Source organism: Cydia strobilella, chromosome 16, assembly GCF_947568885.1.
Source record: "Cydia strobilella chromosome 16, ilCydStro3.1, whole genome shotgun sequence".
Taxonomy (NCBI): domain Eukaryota; kingdom Metazoa; phylum Arthropoda; class Insecta; order Lepidoptera; family Tortricidae; genus Cydia; species Cydia strobilella.
The window spans coordinates 9,829,012-9,845,692 of record NC_086056.1 but is presented as its reverse complement, the minus strand read 5'-3'; the positions used below and the strand labels follow the sequence as shown (position 1 = coordinate 9,845,692).

At 36.8% G+C, this 16,681-nt stretch overlaps 4 protein-coding genes across 4 annotated transcripts; 1 reads left to right on the top strand and 3 right to left on the bottom strand.

The window, feature by feature from the left end:
* Positions 1–200: 200 nt before the first annotated feature.
* Positions 201–1,968, bottom strand: LOC134748573 (DNA-directed RNA polymerase III subunit RPC6). Its single transcript, XM_063683364.1, has 4 exons — positions 1,691–1,968; positions 1,384–1,588; positions 935–1,186; positions 201–453 (listed from the first exon to the last, which is right to left on the bottom strand). Exons 1-4 carry the CDS (start codon positions 1,888–1,890, stop codon positions 217–219), a joined length of 894 nt encoding a protein of 297 aa, XP_063539434.1. The 5' UTR covers positions 1,891–1,968; the 3' UTR covers positions 201–216.
* A 1,710-nt stretch (positions 1,969–3,678) lies between these two features.
* Positions 3,679–4,344, top strand: LOC134748493 (uncharacterized). Its single transcript, XM_063683290.1, has one exon. The coding sequence runs from the start codon at positions 3,679–3,681 to the stop codon at positions 4,342–4,344; it is 666 nt and encodes a 221-aa protein (XP_063539360.1).
* A 5,580-nt stretch (positions 4,345–9,924) lies between these two features.
* LOC134748464 (CDAN1-interacting nuclease 1) lies at positions 9,925–11,921 on the bottom strand. The gene is made up of 5 exons (XM_063683262.1): positions 11,668–11,921; positions 11,304–11,459; positions 10,771–10,915; positions 10,605–10,654; positions 9,925–10,388 (listed from the first exon to the last, which is right to left on the bottom strand). The coding sequence occupies exons 1-5, from the start codon at positions 11,772–11,774 to the stop codon at positions 10,001–10,003; spliced, it is 846 nt and encodes a 281-aa protein (XP_063539332.1). The 5' UTR covers positions 11,775–11,921; the 3' UTR covers positions 9,925–10,000.
* Positions 11,922–12,932: 1,011 nt separating this feature from the next.
* LOC134748463 (mediator of RNA polymerase II transcription subunit 6) lies at positions 12,933–15,239 on the bottom strand. The gene is made up of 5 exons (XM_063683261.1): positions 14,918–15,239; positions 14,660–14,834; positions 14,074–14,179; positions 13,443–13,603; positions 12,933–13,275 (listed from the first exon to the last, which is right to left on the bottom strand). Exons 1-5 carry the CDS (start codon positions 15,115–15,117, stop codon positions 13,069–13,071), a joined length of 849 nt encoding a protein of 282 aa, XP_063539331.1. The 5' UTR covers positions 15,118–15,239; the 3' UTR covers positions 12,933–13,068.
* Positions 15,240–16,681: the final 1,442 nt, after the last annotated feature.

Genomic DNA, 16,681 nt, shown 5'->3' with positions numbered 1-16,681 from the left:
TAGATCAGTAGCCAATAACAAGATAACAGACTATAGGGGTAGGTCAGTGTTTTTTTTGTTTTATTTAGGTTAAACACTAATTACATGTTTATCAGAATTTTGGAGCTACAGTTATGTGTGACTATTATAGGTCTTTCTAATGTACATTTGATGTCTCTCCTGTTGCATACTGTAAAGATACAATAAATAACACAAACACATATTTTTATATATTTATTATTCTAGCCATTCATTCATATAAGTACAGTCCTGTGGGGTGATGAGTCCTTTGGAATAGCACTTGTGTATGAGAGGGCACACTCCACAGGGCACTTGCACCAGCCCTGGGGGTGGCAGTAGGGATTCAATAGCGCGAAACACCTTGCTGCCGTCAGGATACACACTGCTCTCCGCCTTGCCATCATATACCAGTGTGTTCAAAATTGTGATGACATCTTCAACATCTAGGGTGACCTGAAATGAGAAGTATTTTTCTAAGCAAGTGAACAAAGAATCATTATTCATTAATATCATTATTAAATATTTTTATATTGATAAATGTTATAAAACTAGGAAAACGGATTATATCGCGTATATTGAATTTATAATACATCCCGACGTTTCAAACCCTTTACAGCATTCGTGGTCAACGGGTGATTGAGGAAAAATTACAAAGTGCAAAAATACCCACATACTAAAATAATGAACAATCATAGACTATAAACTTTAAGGCTGGTTGTACAAGGCTGGCTGGCAAGGGTGGCTGGTTGTGTAAGGTTGGTTGTTGTTGATAAATGTTATCATTTACATAAAAAGTATTGTATGTAAAATTTGTAAGTTTATTTTTATGATCTATATTCTATTCTTTATAGAAAATAGTAGTGTTATTTTTTTACAAGTTAAAACATAATCTATTTATCTTGAGCATTTGCCTGAAAAGGTCTCAAATACTTACATTACTAATTCCTAGGTCAGTTATGTATTTGTGTACTTCTGCACCAGTAGCATAAGACTGAGTTCTGCCTACAATGGGTCCTCGGACATTGTTCTTGATTTTGTCAGCTCTTTGCTGCAAAAACCTAAGGCACTGGCGATTCAGTATATCCACAAACTCAGACTCAAAATCTTGATCCTGATACCATGCTCCTCCAGATATAGACCTATCTGGTTCTAAATTATATAACATGTACACTTTCTTTTTTGAAGCCTAAAAGTTGAAAAACAAAATTTAAACAACTACAGATAATAATCATGAAAATTATGGTTATTCCAACAGTAGTAATTACTGGCATTCCATGTGTGGGTGGCTTCCATTTCGGCTTGGGCTTCAGCCAACAAAACAAGAATAGAACCATTGATTTGGTAGTGTACTGACCATCACTCCATTTAAATTTATGAACTTACGTTTACGCATTTGACTGCCTTAATAACTTTTTTGCTCTCAAGACTTTTGAGCACTTTAGTGAGCTGTGTATTGGCAAGGTTAGACCGAACTCTGATGTCACGAATCCATATTCCCTTATTACCAGCTTCCTCTATCAAATTGTAAACCACTTTCTCCTCATTGTCCGCACCTTTAACGGCTGTTTTACTAGTTTGAGTTTTTAACCTGTAACAAAGAGTAATAGTCAAATTAAAATTAAGGCATGTCGTTTTAACGTGGCTCTTGTTTTCTTAATTGCTTGGGAAAACGAATAAAAGAGTAGCCTACCTATAAATTAGAGACCCTCCTTGATTGAATAAATCAAAACATCCTTGCTGCAGTAGCGAGTTGATCGCTGCCACTAGTTCCCCAGAGGATAGCTCCGGCACAGCGGCTTTGATATCTTTATCTGACACACCTTTAGGATTTTTCTTAGCTACATTCAAAATCTTTTCTTTGATTGCTTCCTCTGATTTATTAGCACTCATTTTAAATCCAAATTTTTTTTAAAACACGCTACACCGCGTCGACGCCGTCGACGCTGACGATCAGCTGCGACCTTCGACATTGACGTTTGAGCTGTCAAGTGTCACTGAACACTGATATCCAGTGCTATTCGAGGTACTATTAAAAACATTAAGTTGCGATGTAGTCATTGCACGCGGCGCAGCGCATGTAACATGCAATAGAAAACATTACACGAAACTCTGCGTAGGGGGCGCCAGGGCGCCACTACCACCATGCTACCACCACAATCTGAGGGTCTATCCCAAAACAAGAAAATCTAAATTTTTTTATCTAACATCTCTGTCACTCTTGCGTATTCGAGCGATAAAGAGGCAGATAGCGAATTTTTGGATTCGCGTTTCCCGGTAGATCCTCTGTAAGCAAACCGCCTTGATGCATCAATGTCATATTTTATTATTTCGAAAACTTGTTAAAAACCTGTCAAAGGTACAGTATGTAAAGCCTGACCAGGAATATATGATCATGCGCCATGTTGCGGAATTTAATTGGAACTAATTTCTTACATTGGCAATGATTTTAATGATAGGTTGTCACTGTTGTCAGTGTCATTGTGGCGGGTTACTTGAATAATACCCAAGTGTTGAATATATGTTGAATATTAAATAATAAATGACAAAAAATGTCCTACACTATACATAGTCAGGATTGTAAATAATGTAAATAGTAAACTGCTGGAAAAGAACAGTTCGGGAAATTAAACTATTTCGATTATAAACAAATCAAAATGCCATTATAGTCTGGTTATTACGATTTGGTTATTGTAGTGTTATGTTATACAAGTAAGGAAATAATGAGTGAGTTTGAAAAATATTTACTATGAGTTTTGGAGACGATCAATCATGTTCATTCTTTTCCCGTCGTTGCTCAGAGTGGACGTGTGCTTGTCGGATATTTTTACTAATTTATTAATTTAATTTGTTCGCGAATTGGTTTATAGTAAACGACTTCAAATTATCGGTACCTCCTTGTCCTTCTTAGGATATTTCGAACTTGGCCTGTCGGCCATATTGAATTGTGTCGGACTTCTCGCTCTGGACCTGTGTTGTGGTGGTTGCTTGTGAATACCTGTGCTAAATATTTTTTTTCACTTTTTGCATCTTTTGTGCTCCGCGGTGAGGATTCGAACTCGCGGCCGCTGCGTCGCAGTCCACCGGCCAAGCCGCTAGGCCACGAGTGATTGGACGGCGCGACGCGAAATAGCTATACGACTTCTAACTGCGCAGCCGGCTCTCGGAATTTGGTCCTTATTGCTAACACGCCAAGACTCATATTAGAGTGACAGTATGTCTTGCCTTGCCTGCGATTTACCGATTGACGGCAACAAGGATTTGAAATGTGTTGGGTGCGGAAATAATTATCACTGTTCATGTTTAGGTTTATCTACAGCCCAATGTACAGAACAGTTCAAACAAAATTGGCTATGTTCATTTTGCACATCAGTCAATACACGCCGTCGCAGGAATGACAATACACCAGTCCAACCGACTGCGGAGATGTCATATTTTAACGACTCAGTGATGTCTTATGAGGATGCGTCTTATAGTAATAAGGACGCTACTGACATTAATTGTACGAGGTTATCAATCAACAGCACACTCCAGACCACACCTCCAAACTCGTTCCAGCTTCCCCCTCGAGTTCGAGATGCCAATCATTTTAATGCATCTTGTCCCGCAGAATTATTAAATGATATCCTGTCAAAGGTAACTGCATTGCAGACACAATTTTCCGCAATTCAAACGATCCAAATGGATCTATCCCAAGTCCGAACAGACATAGCCGAAATGAAGAATAGTATTGATTCTAAATTAGATGATTTAGCTGGGAGAATGAGCACTATAGAGTCACGCGTCAGCGCGCTGGAAGACTGCAAAACGGAACTTGATGACGTCAAAAAAACACTCAACGACATCATGACAGACTCTAGGAAAAATGAGCAGTGGGTCCGGCGCTCAAATATTCAGATTAACGGAGTTCCTGAAACAAAAGGAGAGAATCTCTTCACTGTGATAAACAGCTTAGCAGAAGCGTGCGGCTTTTCGTTGAACACGAATACTGATATCGACTTTGTTACCCGGGTCGCCGTGAGAAACGATACGGACAACTCCAAACCAAAGCCTATTATAGTGAAGATGCAGGCTCGCTATAAAAAGGATGACTTTATGGCGTGTCTGCGTAAACTGAAAAATTTAAAAGCCGCTGACCTGGGTTACGGTGCTAGCCCGAATAAAATTTATATAAACGATCACCTGTCCAGCTACAACAAATTCCTTCTCAAAGAAGCGAAGCAACGGGCCGCTGCGAAAGAATATAAATTCTGCTGGGTTCGTAACTGCACTGTCATGGTTCGCCGCAACGAGAACTCGCCAATTATCTATATTACGTCTGAAGATTCTTTAAACAAAATTGTATAAGTGCTATATTTTTAGTATTGCTAGTTTTAGGTTTATACTTAGGATATTCTATAAAAGTATTGATTGTCATCATCGCTCTAATTAACGGAAATAATTTGAAAAATTGCAGAAACAAAGTATACTATAATAAATATAATAATATTAATAATTATTTACTACATCACGCTCTTCATATATCGATAAGAAATTTATTCCATTCGAGAATTAATGCTATAATGTTTGTTTTCAAACCCTACTTACTCATAAAAATTGCCGCTACAAGTTTTTACGCTTACGAGTCTCATAAGGTTACACATAAATATATTATTGGTCTTTATATATTCATAAAAAAATAGATATCTCTATATATTATCAAAACGCTCGTGGATTGCGATCAAAAACAACGGGATTCTTACGTAACGTACTGCGATTCAACTATGACCTTATTTGCATCACGGAAACTTGGCTCCTACCCGGTATTTTTGATGGGGAACTATTCGACTCTCGCTATAACGTTTACCGCACGGACCGCGATTACGACAGGTGCGGGGTGACGCGCGGCGGTGGCACGCTTGTTGCCGTGCGCCGTCAACTCAATGTAGAACAAAGAGACTTTCGCTCTTTATTAGATTTACCAGATGCCGATATTACCTGGATAGACATTATTTTATCTCAGGGTCCTATTGCTAAAAAATTGAGACTATTTGCATGTTATTTTCCCCAAAACAAGTTTCAGGCGGAATCTCAACTCTCGTTTTTTGAACATGTGTCCGACATATACACTGATTCCCCGGATGACGTATTTGTGGTTTTGGGCGATTTTAATATTACGGATGCTGTCTGGATACCTGCGGATAACGGTGAAAACAGTTTGATAATGGTGAATCCCAGTTGTAATTCTTTGACATTACAGCTGTCGGCATTTATTAGTTTTACTGGATGGCATCAATTTAATAATATCCCAAATAAAAATAATAGACAATTAGATTTAGTCATATCAAATAATTTTTGCAAGTTATCATCTGTGGAACCTTTAGTGCCAATAGATGGTCATCACCCGGTATTTTGTGTAAATATTGATTTAAAGTTGATCGACCACTCACTGAAACCAGCTCCTCGCTCCGTCCGTCGTTTTTTTGCAGCAGACTACGACTTGGTTAATGCTGAACTACAGAAGGTAGACTGGGACCACTATCTTTCATCGGATAACGTTGAAAAAGCTGTTGATAATTTTTACACAATTTTAAATGAAATAATAGATACACTTATACCACCCAAAACTATTAATTCAAACGAAAGAAAATATCCTATTTGGTATTCGTGTAAGCTAATTAAACTGATAAATAAAAAAACTAAAATGCATAAAAAATGGAAAATTTATAAAAGACAGTCAGACTACATTGCCTTCTCAAAGTTACGAACTACAATAAAAAAGTTAGAAGATTTTTGTTATACTCTGTACATTTCTAGAACCGAAAAAATATTCGCTTTAATTCAAAATCATTTTGGTCCTTTATAAAATCAAAAACTAATAATAGCGGCATACCAGACTCTCTCTTCTTAGATAATGATATAGGCTCTAGTGGTCAACATATTTCAGAATTATTTAATAATTTTTTCCAGTCAGTCTTTGTAAAAGATATTGATTTATCTATTAACACTACTAATAACAATCCATCCAATAATATTTTAAGCCATGTTAAGATTACATCAACCATAGTTGAAACTTATTTAAAATCATTACAGGTTTCCAAAGGAAGTGGACCTGATGGAATCCATCCAGTTTTTCTTCATAGATGTCGTACAACGTTAGCAGCACCAATTAGCTTTTTGTTCAACCTTTCTTTGGAGACCGGTGTGATGCCTGAGGCCTGGAAAAAATCGATTGTTGTTCCTATCTTTAAAAGCGGTGATAAACGGAATATAAAAAATTATCGTGGTATTTCAAAACTATCCGTAATACCTAAGCTTTTTGAAAAAATTATATATGATACGCTATATCGTGTAATTAGACCAATGCTTATTCCTCAACAACATGGATTTATTAACAGAAGATCCACTGAATCCAACCTTTGCGAATTACTTGATTATTCTCTGGTCGCTATGGATAAAGGTTCTCAGGTGGACGCCATTTACACCGATTTTTCTAAAGCGTTTGATAGAATCCCTCATTCCATACTTATAAGCAAATTAGAATCATTTGGAATTCACGGCAACCTTTTGAGATGGCTCACATCTTATCTTCGTAACAGAACCCAAGCGGTGGCGGTTAAAGGTCACACTTCTAGCTTTGTGCCTGTGTCGTCAGGGGTCCCTCAAGGCTCCCATCTTGGTCCGTTGTTATTCAACGTTTTTATTAATGATGTCATTGATTGTTTTCAGCATTCGGAAGTCTTATTGTACGCAGATGACATGAAGATATTCAGTGTTATCACGTCACATAACGATTGTCTCAATCTACAATATGATCTCGACAGATTGAATAACTACTGTCAAAACAATAAACTAGGCCTTAACATTGAAAAATGTTGTTCTATCACATTTTCCCGTAAACGTAACCCCATAGTTTATGACTACTCCATAAATGACAACCGCCTTAAAAAGGTGACGGAAATAAAAGATCTTGGCGTAAATATTGACCATGAGTTGTGGCTGACCGCCCATGTTGATAAAATTGTTCGGAAGGCCTACAGTATGCTCGGGTTTATATTTAGGCAGAGTAAAGATTTTAAAGATCCTAAAACAATTATTCTTTTATATAATGCTTACGTAAGATCTCACCTAGAGTATGCTTCCACAGTATGGAGTCCTCATTTCTCTATCCATATTAATGCAATAGAAGGAATTCAAAAAAAAAATATCAGGCGGATGAAGTATAAATTCAAAGAATTTGATTCAAATAATATTATACCCCTTCAAATCAGACGCGAAATTAGGGATCAAACCTTACTATATAAAATCCTAAATGGGCTGGTCGACTCCCCCGCGCTACTCGCCCGCGCCTCTCTGCGCTGCGCGTACCCCCGCACGCGCTCCTCTAAATTATTCGCGGTCCCTTTCCATCGAACCACTTACGCAAAGAACAGATTTATCGTAAGAGCGTGTAAAAATTACAATGACAAATATTCTCATGTTGACTTGTTTTTCATTCCGTCAGTACAAAAATTTGTTTCTGCAATTAAGAGCAAATGAACAAATAATATAATATAACTCTGCTACTATTAGGGCAAATAATATAATTGATTTTGATAGTTTACTATTGTAAAATTAAGTTAAATTAATGCATGTCACGTTTGTGGTTTCAAATTCGCATTGTTTAGTTCTTTAGCACTAGATCTAGAGATAGTTTAATTGAATTGTACAAACAAGTCTTGTCTGAGCAACCATAATTATCTAATTTCAGTAGTGGAAACTGTTTTGGCTTATGTATGTATTTAAGTGTAATTATCTATATGTGTCATCTTTCGCTGTTTGTTTCCCATTATCAATAAATAAAAAATAAAAAAATATATATATATATACCAGAACCTATGTAAGATTATTTTGACCTATGTGTGATGCGCTATTGCGTAAGAAAATGCATGTTTTTTATACGGTAAAAAGAAGAACCGACAATAAAAAAATGTGAACACCGAATATTTGGATTCTGATTTTGATTACGGTGAATAAAAGTATGTGTCAAAAAAAACGAGTTGCCAATCCACATTGTTCAGACTATACTGAACTGTTGCCATATAAATGAGAATAATAGCGCCCTCTTGACAATGATCATATATTCCTGGTCAAGCTTTAAATCATATGTAAAGAGGGCTAACGCGTATGAATTCGCCGCTAGGGGCGCTAGTGTAGATGGTGGTCTTCGCAAAGTTTGAAATGTCAAATGTCACTTCAATGACTGACAGCTGTTCTTTAGTCTTTAATTTAAGCTATCTTTAAGCCACTCCAGCATCATCCATGCTAAACATGTCACAATTAAACAGCAATACCAATTTTATTTCGCGGAGTCATGCGTTAAAAATAGAGTGAATTGTTTTCAACCTGCATAAATAAATATTATTTGCAAACATCACACAAAACACCTACCAATGTTATTTAAATGAAGCTCTTCCGCCTGAAATGTGAAGCGTGCATCGCTAACGTCTTTCCTGACGGGATAAAACACAACAGACACAGTGCGGTAGCTTCTGTACATATATACATCGGTCGCTATCTGCCTAGTGACCAAATGGTAGTCATCCAGTATCACTGTGCGTGTTTTCGTCAATTGGTCAAGTATCCGTTTCCTGCTCGCCTCCTCTTCGGCTTCTTTATCGCCATTGCATGCCGTATTACACACATAAAATAGGAAAAATACAAACTGATTTTTATATCGCCTAGTGCCTACCTGAAAACTGAGTAAGACACTCACTGGGCACTTTTTGATTTTAATTATTGTTTATTATGTATCGCTATGTTTTGAGTATTATTATCTTGTTTAACGATCGAAAAAAGACGTTAACCCAGACCCACTGGAGACAGCACCACCTCCCTACTGCTCCCAGTGGCCAATGATATGTCAGCCTCAGCCGTGTCAGCGTCACTGTCAATACTGTCAGTCACAATCACAACCATATGTAGAGATGAAATGGGGGAGGGGCAGCAAATAACACGACCAAATTACGTAGGTTGTTTCTGGTATGTTGTCAGGAATGTTAAAACGTGTTTTTAATTTTGTCGCATTGCGTATGTTCTCTCCCTCACGGTCGCACGGGTGCACATCTATATAAAATACTAGGTACTTCAGTGTATGGTGGCGCCGCCTATTTACTATTTTTTACGGTCACTTTTTGATACATGAAGATTCATTTCCTTACCTCTACCTTCCATACACTCCAGATTACACCACAGATTATTAACTAGTTACTTCATGATTACACGACGCGAAGCCGCGAACGCGAGTGTGGAGTCGATTTCGCTGATTAGCGAACTAGACTCCACACTCGCGTTCGCAGCTTCGGACCCCTTTTGGACCACCATCAACAGAGGCGCCAACTGGTGAGCAAAAAAACGATAGCCCTCAATGTTACCATCAAAGAATATAATACTCACGTTACCATTATCTATCTTTGATGTTACTCTATGGTTTACTTTAGTAAGTAGGTAGTAGTGCTTTTTAAAGCAAGGGCCTGACACTCTTTGATAGAGAAAGATAGTCTTATTGCGATTCCTATAAGAGGAGAGAAAATAGTGCCATGCTTTGTCCTTATCACCGACCGGATTTTTTTTCATGGATGGGTTATGGCAGCATAGGTAGGAGGCGACGGCGAGAATTTTATAAGAGTGAAAGGGAAAAAGGATTATGCTGCCATACATTAACCTGTCAATACATGAATATGTCTTTCTCTTACCCCTGGTCGCTCGGTTTCATGTCTATAACTACTATACTATGTCTATGCTAAAAAGGCTAGTGGTGCACTTTGGTGGCAGAACATTGCAGTAATATCCCCTAGGGGTACTTCCGCTGAACCGCAATAATATCGCTGTAAACTCAATATATAAGTATGGATTGTATAATATTATACCATCCATAATATTAAGTTAAAAATGTTAATAACAAGCTTGTGTTATTATGATATAATTAATTCTCTCTAAAAAAAGTATTTTATTACAATAAAGCTAAATATACAATTTCGTAAAATTACTGCACATCAAAGTCCATCTTGTATTGTGTAATACTTTCTTTTTTTGGAAATTTTGTTCTTAAAATAAACATCTTATTTACTTCTGGGGTGGAGTCCAGTGTTTCTAGATACCCAAACCAGTAGATTACTAATCCTGGACCAAATCTGTTCCAATAAGCCATTAATTGATCCTTTAAATATCCAGAATGGTTTTCTTCATCACCAAATAATGCTTTACTTTCTACCCAATGAACAATAAAGCCATCTACTGCTATGGGTACATCAAGTTTGAAATCAGGGGTCTTATCATAACCCCGAGACCTTAATACATTTTCATCAGAGAATGTTATATTCATCAATCTTAACTCTTTTTCTAGTCGTAACTCATATTCTAATCCAATTGACCTGAAAAAAAAAGTCTATTTAAACATTAAGGAATTTTTTATAAGTAAGCTTGTATAAATGTTATCTAGACTAGAAAATTTTACCTGTTATTAAAACTTTAATGATCTGACCGCTCAAGTATTTCAAAAAGCTTATTTAATTTAATTTTATGAACCATAACATAATATAATGTGTATTGTGCCTGGAAATAAATAAATGATTATGATTATAACTTACTGTTTTATTACATCTGCATATGGGCCATACTGGTTATCATTCATGGTGCCCTGTAAATACATTAACATTACAATATAAAAGTTAACCGAATTTTTAAATTTAATTAATATAGGTATATGGTAAAGTAAAACTTGCAATGACATGGATAACTAAGACTAAAAATTACCAGAAAGACTTGATAGGCAAGTTCTTTGTCTTCAATTAATGTGGTATCTTTGAAGCACTTCTTGACCATGGACGAGTCCGAGTAAACATTCTGCAGGAGAGATCTTGCAAACAGGGCTGGGCTTATTCCTTGATTGTCCGAGAGCCTTAAAAAAAAATAATTAAGAGATTGTTTTAGAATGAAATTTGAATTTAGCATTGTTTGCAGATGTTTCTGAAAATATAATTTGAAAATAGACATAATATTTGAGACATAATAAAAACATAGTCTACAATACAGGGTACATTAAAAAACCTAACTTATCTATTTCAGCATTTCCCTGCTGTATTGCGATGCTTATAATAAGTTGTGCTAGAAAGTTGACTGCTCTTTGGTTGCCAATAAATAAACTGGATAAACTAATGACTAGTCTTTGAAAGTCGAGTTCTGCAGAACAATAAAATACCATTTAAAATGTTTTCTCGAGTTATGTCTCTTCTCAAATCTCATTTAACAAATATTTTATAACAAACACAATAAACTAAAATACTTACTGTAAAAGAACACCATCTTCTGTAGATTTGTCTCTCATTAGTCCTTCATACAGTTCATAATATCTACTGGATATTGATGGAGACTTTCTATAGCTCTGTTTCATTGATCTCTGCACCAACAGTGATATAATGCTGCCCAGTGTAGCTGGTGGTAAACTGAAAATATTACCATCATGTTAATCTCAAATTCATATTCATAATATAAGCGCAAACAAACTTTCTCAACATGAACCATATTAAACGAATGAAATATGTTATGAAATATATTAAACGAGAGCTTGGCTCATAAGTAACGGATTTATTGGTTAGAAGCTAATAGCTCGAACCTTCTTATATACGCAAAAATAAAGCAAAGGATACTAACTTTTTGTACTTTTTCTTTAATTCATTCTCAGCTTTACGCCCATACGATGTGAGCCTATTAAAGTCTGCTACAATAGCGTTGTATAATTCCACTTTCATAGGTTTCATACTGAAAGTTCTCAAGGCAAATCAATGTCGACCAATACACGAATATTATTCGTAATTAAGAGGAATAATATCAATAATAACGATTTCATAAATAAATTTACCGAGCAGTCAAACATTAACACGGATCTGACAGCTGTCAAATGAAATTAGTAATACCAGTCTAATAGTTGTGCCTGCCTGTTTACTCGTGTTTGCCTTGTACATGCTTGTACAGTGGTCAGCTGCGACATTTGTTTCATGTTATGGAAGGAGATACGAATGTTGGGGAGGGGAATAGTAAGGAGTCGTATTTTTCTATTAAAAATTAACCAGTCGAGCATGAAGCTGTTCAAGACTTGTATAAAAGCTTCGTTCCAAAAAACCTTTAACTCATAGACATAGTATAGTAGTTTATAGTTAATATAGGTTATATTCATAGTTAATATTTGTGAATACGAAATAAATTAATGTTTGTCCTTTAATTCATACCATACAAAACAATTGTAAAATAAAAATACTCGAATATAATGACTGACGAGAGCGCGAATATATCAGCAAAAACAAGAGCTAGAGCTCTAGAACAAATTAACAAAGTCTGTATTTGTTTTGATAGGATTACTAAAATATGTGTATAAATATCAGATTTGCAAACTTGTAAATTTTTCATACTTTTAGCATGGATACATGGATGGTGCAGCTGATGGACAGAATGCTGCATTTCAAACTAGTTTTAACATTGGCTATGAACAAGGTTTCAGCTTTGGCATGGAGTTAGGATTTAATGAAACTCTGTTAGTAATCAAATAATACTTCAGTAAGTATGTTAAGTTGAAACGGTGAGTAACTTGATACTTTGATTTCAGAGCACAATACCAAAATGAACCACCTGCGATGAATTTGCAAGATCCAAGACGGATAAATTGCCAAATGTGTATAACTGGGTCAGGAGCTCAAGAGAACATTGTAAATTTATACAATGCACAAAAAGAAAAAAATGATCCTTATTTTTGTAATAAACAATCAAATGTGGTATTTTCTATAAAAAGGGACCTTATTGTCGATGGCGCTTACGCCATTATTAACGATGCTCTGATATAAATACAATGCCGCGCGACGCTGTGCAGCATAAGCGCCATCGACAATAAGGTCCCTTTTCATAGAAAATGTCCCAAATAAAGTACCATAAATCAAAATGCTAATTTCATTTACAATCTTAAAATAATTATCCTATGTTACATTGTTGGTCTTTAAAATATGCAGTACAAACATATTTTTGATTCACTTTATTAACTAGTTCAGTGCTCCAAGAGCACAATCACACTCTAGGCTTCTTCTCTGGGGGAGGTTTCATGTTCTCTTGCTTGATTTCTTGTTTGATGTCCACATGTCCTTGGATGGCTCCGTTGGTCATGTCTGATCCACTAGGGTCAACAGGCTCCTGCTTTATAGTAATGTTATTGACATTGTTTGTTTCTGATGGCTTGTCTTTGTCATTTGTATTTTCAGTTTTTACTCCATTAGTCTGAAATTAATTTAAAAAATAAAAATTATATATAGTATTTAGTAGATAGATTACTCTTGTCTGAATATTACCATCTGTTGCCACTGACTTGATTCTGCATATATTTAGATGAATTATTATTGCTTTTTTTAACAGCCTAAAATTTACAAAGAGTATGTGAATGCTACCTGATTATGAGCTACTTGAGCTACAGGTAGTGGAAACTGCCGCACTAACTCTGCTAATAGCATATCCACTCGCTGCCGTTGGAACACTGTTGATGGCTCTTCTTTGGGAGTAGTTGTTGTTTCTTTGGGTGCTGATGAACCAGCATTGAAGGGGCTTAGACCTACAAACAAATTTTGTACAATAACAAACATACCCTCCTACAAAACATCCTCCTAGCCTAGTGGGTAGTGACCCTCCCTACGAAGCAGGAGGTTCCGGGGTTTGAATCCTGGTAAGGGCATTTATTTTATTTATTATTTAATAAGCAGGCAGGCAGTTATGGCAACTGATCTGATTATTATCTGACTGATTATTTGTGTTTATCACAAATATTTGTTCCTGAGTTATGGATGTTTCTATGTATAATAAGTATTTATATATACATATCTGTAACATAAACATATATCGTTGTCTAATAGCCACAACACAAGCCTTATTGAGCTTACCATGGGACTAGGTTGATCCATGTAAAATTGTCCTATAATATTTATTTATCCACATATCTTGGAAAGGAATATGTGATAAGAAATTACTCTTCAACCCTAAGAATAAAATTGCCTTTAATGTGAAATAGTATTTGTTACAACAAACCTGGTTTATTTGCCTTAAAATCCCACCAGTAACCTTTACTGGGATGATATCTTGAGTAAGACATTGTTTCTTCAAAGGAACATTGCAGGTGGTGGACAGCAGATAACTGTACAAAAATTATATTGAATATATAATTAGCCGGGTCCACACAAAGCAAGCAAACGAGCGAGGCAATTTCCTCGCACACAAAACGGCCAGTGTAGACATGCCTCGCGCGCGACGCCTCAGCCAAGGCACGCCTACACTGGCCATTTTGTGTGCGAGGAAATTGCCTCGCGCGTATGCTCGCTCTATGTGGACCCGGCTATTGAACAGCATCACCATTCATATCTCAAAATACAATTTAGTTGATAAAAAGAAACATCATCATCTCTACATAATTCACATTGGCTAAGCCTGTATTGTGCTCCCTTCACTCTTGTGGTCACTTCGTAGTTCGGAATTACTAATGTTATTAGAGTATCCTCTAAATAGAAACTTGCAGATTATTATAAAAATAATATTATTTACATTGATTTATGTTACTTTAGAGGAACAAGGAACAAAAAATAAATCAAGAGGATATTTTATGTATTTGATATCTTACCAGTCTAGAATTAAGTACACTGGCAAGGTCAGGAGCCTGATAAACAATGCCAGCAATGATATAGTAATCAGCAAGAGGTATGACATGATTTGGACTGTGTCTATGTTGTTTACGGATAACATATAAGATTGGATCCTGAACATGTAGAAGCATGTACTCCAACCCAGTCATCGACCTGCAAGGTAAAGTTTTATGAAATAAAATAAAAATATAGTCAGTGGCTAAATCCCATATTAGATATATCTGAATAATACTTACTGCAATTGGTCCATGCTGAGCCGTTGCATCTTAACAACTTCATTGTTACACGTGCGATCGAAAAATGGGTTAGACCTTTCCGAAAAATAGTCCATTATGTTTGTTGGGTTCAGCGAAGGTATCCAAGTTGAATCGTGCCAAGACAATCCTAGAGGGTTCTCAGCCGCTATGGGCAAGTTACCAATCCTTCCGGGCATCATTTTGATTACAGCGATTAGCAAGATTTAGGATTGTTGGTAAATGAAGCTCGACCGAATATATGAATCAATAAAATTACTATTTCATGAAATATTTCACAAAGAATAAAGATTGTTATGACTTATGACACGGACAGTCGAGATCACAGATTAATAATATGTCAGTCGAGATTGGCATAATTTTGCCACAGACTATAAAACAAACCCGTACTAACTTAAGCAAAACAATAGACCTAGCATTACATAGATCAGCTATACGCGTGCGCCCGTGAGGGACAAAACATACGCAATACGACGATATTATTGGTCGAGTAGATTTGTAGCCCACCATAAATCATACTAAATTTACGGTGGGGAATAAAAACAAATGTGGGACTATGACAAGGACACACAATAGGGATAAGCTCGCCTTTGTACCTAAATTTATATGAATTTCATGTTAACAATTTTTGTTTTGTACAATAAAGTGATTTACTACTACTACTACTACAATCACAGCGCTTTCTCTGTTACTCCTACTGAAAGATACATAGGACTATCCCGTTCGGTCATTTCCCCCCACCCCTCATGACCGATCCAGTTATACTAGATTCATGAGCAAAACAATATTGATGCAGATTATAATGGCCCTAATGGTCGTAACACACCATCGCACCGCACCAAGGTCATTGTACGACGCACCCATAAGTAAGAGCGAGAAAGAGATATCGCTTTCTCGCTCTTACTTATGGGTGCGTCGCACAATGACCTTGGTGCGATGCGATGGTGAGGAACGGCCTTAAAGTTGCTATCATAAGTCGGTTTACATTCGCGTGCGAGCCACGAGCCCACCGTTTACACTCGCGTCTCGTGGCGCGGCTCGCGGCTCGGCTAGTAGCTCGCACGCCATGAATCTAGTATAACTAGAGCGGTCATGAGGGGCGGGGGGAAGTGACCGAACGGGATAGTCTTATGTATCTTTCAGTAGGAGTAGCAGAGAAAGCGCTGTTATTGTTTGTCCTTGTCACAGTCACATTTTATTTTATTCCCCACCGTAAATTTATTATGGTTTATGGTGGGCTACAAATCTTCTCGACCAATCATATTTGAATCATATTGTCGCATTGCGTATGTTTACTATGTTTTGTCCCTCACGGGCGCACGCGCATAGCTCATATAGCTGATCTATGTAATGCTAGGCCGCTCCAGACTACGCGGCGCGGGGCGTTCGCTGCTTCGCGCCGCGTTGTCTGGAGTGGGCTTTACACTAGTACTAGCACCCAAAAGAAAAGGATGAATATAGTTTTTTATGTTCTTATTTACTGACAATTTGGTTTGAAAACCACTGGATTGAGCTCCATAATCCCAAAGTCCTCTTAACGGAACGTCTTTACTACAGCAGGAAGGTACGTGAAGCAATTGAAATCAGAAAACATCGAAATTCCAATCAAAGTGAGGGACAGGGGATTTCGTCTTCGTGGAATCCAGTGATCAACAAATGTAAGGGGGAAAAACATCCCACCACATACCATCGGATGTCGTGAGTGTTGTGTGTAGGCAAAGTGACAACCCTAGCGTACAAGTTAAT